General features: G+C 28.4%; 2 protein-coding genes across 2 annotated transcripts; one reads left to right on the top strand and one right to left on the bottom strand.

Moving 5' to 3' along the window:
* Positions 1 to 1,160: 1,160 nt before the first annotated feature.
* On the bottom strand, positions 1,161 to 3,121 carry LOC140452951 (uncharacterized). Its single transcript, XM_072547269.1, has 2 exons — positions 1,581 to 3,121; positions 1,161 to 1,185 (listed from the first exon to the last, which is right to left on the bottom strand). The coding sequence occupies exons 1-2, from the start codon at positions 3,119 to 3,121 to the stop codon at positions 1,161 to 1,163; spliced, it is 1,566 nt and encodes a 521-aa protein (XP_072403370.1).
* Positions 3,122 to 4,819: 1,698 nt separating this feature from the next.
* Positions 4,820 to 6,834, top strand: LOC140452908 (uncharacterized). Its single transcript, XM_072547238.1, has 3 exons — positions 4,820 to 4,964; positions 5,204 to 5,616; positions 5,674 to 6,834. Exons 1-2 carry the CDS (start codon positions 4,870 to 4,872, stop codon positions 5,607 to 5,609), a joined length of 501 nt encoding a protein of 166 aa, XP_072403339.1. The 5' UTR covers positions 4,820 to 4,869; the 3' UTR covers positions 5,610 to 5,616; positions 5,674 to 6,834.
* The last annotated feature ends 284 nt before the right edge of the window (positions 6,835 to 7,118 follow it).

Genomic DNA, 7,118 nt, shown 5'->3' with positions numbered 1-7,118 from the left:
TTGGGAATCGTACCGGTCCTTGTACCTGACCACTTCATTGGATACGATTCCATCCCTGATCTTCTGGAGGGATTCGCGGTTCTTTGGAATTACATGGTCTAAAGGCTGAAACATAAAAATAATTAATTAAGAAATATTTGTTTTACAAATACTACTACCTTTGTGTGTTATGATTTAGGCATGGTTTCGAAACAATACAAGTCAGGTAATATGGCTCCATGCATCTCTAAAGAAGTTTGACAAAAACAAAAGAATTTTTTACAGTTTTCACACCATAACGTTCCATACATTTTGATGATAGAAGTAGTAGGTTGGGTGTATGGTATTATTTTTCTTCTTGTATTCGATTGTAATTTTATAAATCTTTTTTGGTCGGTAAAAACTTTTTCCCATGACAATTTACTTTTCTAAAGAAAAAAAAACAGCTTTAATTACCGATATATTTTTTAAGTTATATGTGAAATAACTTACCACACCATAGAGGACCCATTTTAATTTGTAGATTAATCGGTTAAAGAAAACCTGATGTACAAAAATAGAAAGATAATTTAAAAAACAAACTTTTATTTATTACCAAAATAATAAATAAAGAATAAGGAACTTTTTTACTATCAAACGTATTTAAGAATTATTTATCATTGAAACCCCATGGTAAAGTGTCAGTGCTTAAAAAATTAACCATTCTTTTATCATCATATGGACTAAGTGCAACTTTTCTTTGAGTTATTGTGTAGACGTCATGTTTTTTGGAGACAATAGAATTTTGGGAAACCTCTACAATTGTTTTTTTAAATAAACTTTTATAATAATCTTCATAAGTTAGTTCCTTTAAAGCTGATTTCTTAATTCCTTTTGCTTTTTTAATTTCCTGATCCTGATTTAAAGTTTTTATCGTGTACATTTTTGAGCGCAATCCTATAAAATGTGTCATAATTTGACCTTTGTTTTCATCTTTCATCAAGCCCAATACTTTTTTATTCCTTAAGGGAATGTTATAGACATTATTTTCAGTGTACTCTGATGTGTCAAACTTATGAATATCCTCTTTAATATGAGCATATATATCATCAACAAAAAACTGATATATTAAACTATCTGTGTCCGTGTATAATAACTTGGCTTTATCTTGAAATTTTTTTTTAATATAATTATAATGGAAGTCATACAAAATTGTTTTCGAAATATCTAAAATACACATCCCAATGTAAATAGGTTTGTTAAAATTAATTTTCTGTTTTTGCATTTCAATTATTACCATATTTTCATCAAATATGGTACAACTATGAAAATTCGGTTGGGAAATGTAATAGTTAGCACCGTATGTACCACCCAGTTTGTTTACAATTTTTATATCCTTATATTTACGTACATTCTCTATACTTTTGCCATACGGAGCGTTTATAAAAAGTTTGAATAAATTTTTTTCAAATTCATTTTTGCTCTCCTTTCTCAATTCAATGTTTAAGTCAATATATTTCTTTAACCAAGGTGATTGTTTAAATTTTAGGCATCGATGAATCTTAGCAAGCTTCAGTCCCAAGCTAATAACTTGTTTTAAATACATATAATGAATAACATACTTCTTTTTATCATACAATGTCGTTAAGAGTTTTTTAATGGTAGAATTAGAAGTTGGTGGAGTTATGTGTTCTGGACACAATGGCAAATCTTTGTGTGAATTAAAAAGTTCTTTTGGATACTCAAGGTCCACTTCCAGCATGTATCCGTATTCACTATCATTGGGACAATTTAATATATTGTAATTGTAAATATCATTTAAGGGTATCCATTCAAATCCTCCATAAGGAAGGAAATAAATCATAGCTGAACCATATAGATTGTTCACATCAAAGTACATTGTATAAGAGGTCTCTTTACCAGGATTATATTTATCACACATGTACTTATTGTTCGCTTCTGCATATCTGTTACTACATTGTGACACTCCTCCTCGTTTTGCTTTTTCAAAGAACAAAACCATTTCGATATCTGTTAAAAGCTCTAATTCTACATTTGTTACTTTTAACATGGCATCAAATGCTAACCCTGGTAAAGTAAAATAATGCAAACTATCTAAACCGTATGTTTTTAAACACATCAGTCTAAAGTTTTCAAAAATATCACTTAAAAGTAATACGTCAGTTTTTAAATATAATTCCGCGTACTCTTGCAAGTTTTTTATCTCAAACGTGTTCCAAACAGTGCATGCGTGTTGATAATCCTCATGAGTTATTCCTTCATTATTAATTTTACTAAAGAAACTATCAATAGGTGGCAAGCAAGTATCTTGCAACTTTTCCCAATTATCGAGGTATTCATATGGGAAAACACCTTTTCGTTTAACTAAATTAAATTTAAAATCATCTTCAAAGTACCTTCTCGTTATTTGTTTTTGATCATCATCTAGATTACAGGAAAGTTTATCTAATGAATCAGACATAAATCGAAACGAATCTATAAACCTAAAATTAATATTTGTATTTTGAATGTATTTGGTAAATGATATATACCTCTCTTTGTTTAGAGGAAGTAGTGATATATTACCTTTAACGTTATTATTAAGGCTTTTAATTAAAAAATGTGCGTCATAGCCAGAGAGATTATGAAATGCAATCGGAATTGTATGGGTATTTTGATAATTAGCATTACAAGATCTATGAGCAGCTCCTCGAAATTTTCCTGTAATATGACAATGATCTCTAACTTTATCCAATGGATCGACTATAGGTTTAGTGCAAATATGACAAACAAAACTCAAATTAAAATCATGTCTTTCTTTATCAGTTAATGGACCTAACTTGTTGAATTTTTGCAATAAATTTTCTCTAGTTATTCTCTTTGCTATCTTTTCAAGTTCTCTTACAAACCACACAAGACAGTCGTGACCGGTAAATGATTTATAGTATGATAAGGAATCATTATAAGAAGATTTAAAATAATAAGCTATACTAAAAGCTTCATGCTTTTGAGACAAATAAGTTTTTATATTAGGATCATTGTTATTGTCAATGCATTTTATAAGAATACTTTCTAGATCAGCATAAATAACAAAAGGAACAAGTTCTTTATGTTTAAAATTTTTAAATTTCATAATATTATTCTTTTCTGTTGGTAAAACCATCTTAACTGAATTTGAATTAATACAGTCCTCTAAATGATTTTGTAAGAGTGCATCATTACTAAAATGATTAAAACATCTTTCACAAAACCATTTTTTGTTTCTAACATTTTTAACTTGTTGATTTACTAATCTTGAAAAATTTTTAATATAAGCAAAATGAAATAGATCTTTTCTACACAAAGGACCATCATCCTCATCACTACTATTATTATTTGTACTATTATCTTGAGAATGAATTAAAAGTAAATTAATACGAGGAGAAAAACTAGTCTTACTTAATAGCAAAGGTAAAATTTCCTTTCCTGTTCCTTTTGTTGTAAAAACATTTATTGAAAGTTTATTTAAATTTTCAAATTTAGGGATATCTTTTATGTCAATGGGAAAACTGATATTATGATACTTTAATATCTTACTAAAATGAGGATAAGATGAGGTTCGTGTAACATTGATTTTAGCAGGATGTAACGCTGCAACAATTGACCAGAGAAAACAATAAGGATCAGAATTTTTAATGTTAATTACACTCTTTGTATTGCTTATATATTTAGGTAATTTAACATAGGTGGAAATACCACTCAGTATTGGATTATACCTATTTATATTAACTTTTAAATGTAGAATCTGTGATAGTGCCCAACCACTATCTCTTTCTTGAAATTCCTCAAATTTTTTTAAAATCACATTAATACAATTAATTTTATACCAATCCTTGAGGTCTGTATTTTGGTCAATTGTTACATTTTTGGTTGAAAAATGTTTAATAGAGGTTTCACCATTTTGTGGTTTGATAAAAACACCATATAAAATCAAATTAACTTTTAAAAGACACGACAACAAACTTTTTCTAATTTGAATTGAAAAACTCCTAAAAGCTTTTTCCAAAAATATTTTGGGTTCTTTATATTTTAAATTGACTATTAGCCCTGTTTTTATTCTACTATTAAAACAAGATTCCACATCCTGCCACAATAAACACCTTTTAAGAGTTTTTCTAGCATTTAGTCTGTTCTTAAAGTTTTCAAGATATGTTTTAAGAATAGTTAAATTTGCTTCTATACAGTGAAAATTTTTAACACAAGAAACCCTATTCTTTAAACATTTATTCAAAATAAAAATTTGTTTTTTCAAATATCTTATTACGTTTCGTAAATCAGATTTTCTCTTAATTAATCTACTTACCGATTCCATCTTCTCTACAATCTGGTTGGAAAGTTCATCGACTACTTGCTGACTCATTTTTTTTCACTAGTAACTGGTTCAACTTAACTTGGTAACTTTCGAATGCACAAATAAAACCCAAATATTAGGATGCTCTCCAATTTATACTTATCCAGTAAAAAAAAATCAATTGACGTATTTCTGTAACTTGTTATTCAACGTGATTATATTTTAGGATCAAAAAGTTTAAATTTATCAATAATTCTGCAAACTAGTTGTTATTAAACGTGATTGTATTTTTAGAGGTCAGAAAGATCAAATCTGATGCAGATAAGTTGTTATTCAATGTGACTGCATTTTTATGGGTCAAAAGATTAAATCTGACGCAAATAAGATGTTGTTCAACGTGACTGCATTTTTATGGGTCAAAAGGGTTAACTCTGATGTAAATAAGTTATTTGCAATGTTTTAAAATTACAAAGTCAGTTTAATGTTAAATTGTTTTTTTTCTGTTTCTTGTTATAAATACAGACAGTCGTTTAAGACTAATCCAATTGTAAGTAGCAAGCAGTGAACAAACAACATCAAGAATGGCAACAGTACCCTGTCAGTTGGTAATTTTAACTGAAGATCCGGTTCATTTTCCTATTGAAACGGCTTTCCTTATTATAAAGGAATTGTTTGTGTAAGTATTGAGTTTATTATTTATACACTTTTTTCCTTGTTTATTTCACCACATTTGCATTTGATTTTATTGTTTATCTAAATATTTATAATAATTTTATTTTATTTTGTTTTACCTCTTGATATTTTACTAATTTATCTAATTTCTTTTTTCTATATTCTATCTATGTATTTTTTATTCTAATGATCGTATTTTAATAACATTTTTATTTATGATTGTTTAATTTCGTTAAATTTTAGATATGGTGTCAAAGAGGTGTCTCTTAAGGGAAGTAAAATATTTGTGAGTCTCAGCTATACACCCAATAGCAAAAGTCTTAAAAAGAAATTTGGGAATCTTCCGGTTCGGTATATGAGGACCAAAGTAAAGACAGAGCAAGAATTCCAAATTTTAGAGAATGTCGTAAAAAGATACAGATTTAACTTGTTGGACGATGAATTGGAAGAGTTTGAGCGACATCAACAAGTCCAAAAGCAACTTGGGTTGAAGAGACCACTATACATACAAGAGGCACCGGATGAGGCTCTTGCCTCAACATCAAGCAAGAAGCAAAGAACGGTTCCTCCAAGTACAATAGTACATATAGAAGAAGAATGTGATGAGAATGATCTGAATATAGATCATTTTCTAAGTCAAAGGACATAATAAACAAGTAAGTGCTTTCTGCTTCCCACTAGAAAAAAGGTAACTAGTATATATTTTATTTCAGATATGTGTTGGTATTGGAATGAAGATTGAGCGAGAGGAAAATATTTTTGTATGTATATCTGTGTATATATTTTTATAGATTATAATAAAATACTTTTTAATAATATCTCTTTATTTATTTATTACTTACAACTTTTATTCTAATAAAAAATATTGATCAATTTTTTTTCTATATCGACCATTCTTTATTTCACTGTCTTTAAAAATTGATAAGAATCCATAATTCTCTTTCCAGCATATCGAACATATTTTTTTTAAATCTTCAAAAGTCATATCTGTTCCGACGTGGTCATTGTAAATGTGTTTTAGGTTTAAATCGTCTTGTTTGAATACAATTAAAATATTTGCATTGTCTCTTATAAGGTGTTTAGGTATTTTTGCATAACTCTGACTCAAATAAAATGGATCCACCTGAGAATGTCGAGACATGCTAAAGTATTCTCGAATAACATCTTGGTTGTCACAAGCAACATCATCAAAGATAAAAATTGAATTGGGCTTCGCTTCAGATGGGTGCATTATATCCGTACTTCCACTGTAAGTATAATATCCTATTCCTTTAATTGGTTCTAGCAAAGTTTCTAAATATTTGTACTTTGGTTGCATTAATGATTTTGAGTAAATATACACATTTTCAAATTTTAATCCATTAGCATGTTCCAATAGACTTATCATCACATTGGTCTTACCACAATTTGAAGGGCCAACTATAAGACATCGAATAGTTGAAGGGAACAAAACTCCATGCTTTTTAAACTTATTCTCAATTGGTTCCAATAAATTATTCTCCACATCAAGCGTAGTCTTTTGTTTTACAAGCTTCATGTCTGGTATCAATTTAAAAATAAATGTCTTGTGTGTATCTATTAATAAAAGACTATTTTTAATTTTTATTTTTTTATTGTCAACACTTTCTACAATATTTATACCAATAATGAATATTAAATACATTGTTTAGAGCACATTGTAAATTTTCATTGTTATGTTGAAAACATGGATGTGATTTAAAAATATGATTCATAGTCTCATCGGAAAGTATATTAGGTTCATCTTCTACACAATCAATGCGATTTTCCATGAATTTTTCCAAATATTTTTTTGTTTCATGATTTCTTACCAATATTGTTTCGTCTAATACGTTGTCGTGTAAAAATTTTGAAATTTCTTCATATTTTAGATGAGTATCACAAAAATGCCAAGATTGCCAATTTAAACCATGGTTTTGAACACATTGTTGTTCGATACATTTTATATATGAATTATTTATCATTGCTTCTGTTACTGGTAAAACAACCATTCTGTGTATAATGTTTTCGGTAGTAGGATCTAAAATAGCAATTTCCCTACAAAGAAATACATCTTCCCCAGGAAAAGAGAAACCTTGGATATCCACAATGAACATGTTTTCACTCTCTCGATATTCTCTAACAACAAACAAAATCTTGC

This window comes from Diabrotica undecimpunctata, chromosome 11 (genome assembly GCF_040954645.1).
Source record: "Diabrotica undecimpunctata isolate CICGRU chromosome 11, icDiaUnde3, whole genome shotgun sequence".
Lineage (NCBI taxonomy): Eukaryota > Metazoa > Arthropoda > Insecta > Coleoptera > Chrysomelidae > Diabrotica > Diabrotica undecimpunctata.
The sequence above is the reverse complement of the archived record's forward strand: the minus strand, read 5'-3'. Positions and strand labels throughout refer to the sequence as shown.

What these genes read in the sequence shown, in the direction of transcription:
- LOC140452908 (XM_072547238.1), top strand. Translation starts at nt 4,870, where the DNA reads ATGGCAACAGTACCCTGTCAGTTGGTAATTTTAACTGAAGATCCGGTT. An exon ending in ATTATAAAGGAATTGTTTGT is followed by an intron (nt 4,965 to 5,203) that starts GTAAGTATTGAG and finishes GTTAAATTTTAG; the next exon opens with ATATGGTGTCAAAGAGGTGT.
- LOC140452951 (XM_072547269.1), bottom strand. Translation starts at nt 3,121, where the DNA reads ATGGTTTTACCAACAGAAAAGAATAATATTATGAAATTTAAAAATTTT. An exon ending in ACATTGTATGATAAAAAGAA is followed by an intron (nt 1,186 to 1,580) that starts GTATGTTATTCA and finishes TGTGTATTTTAG; the next exon opens with ATATTTCGAAAACAATTTTG.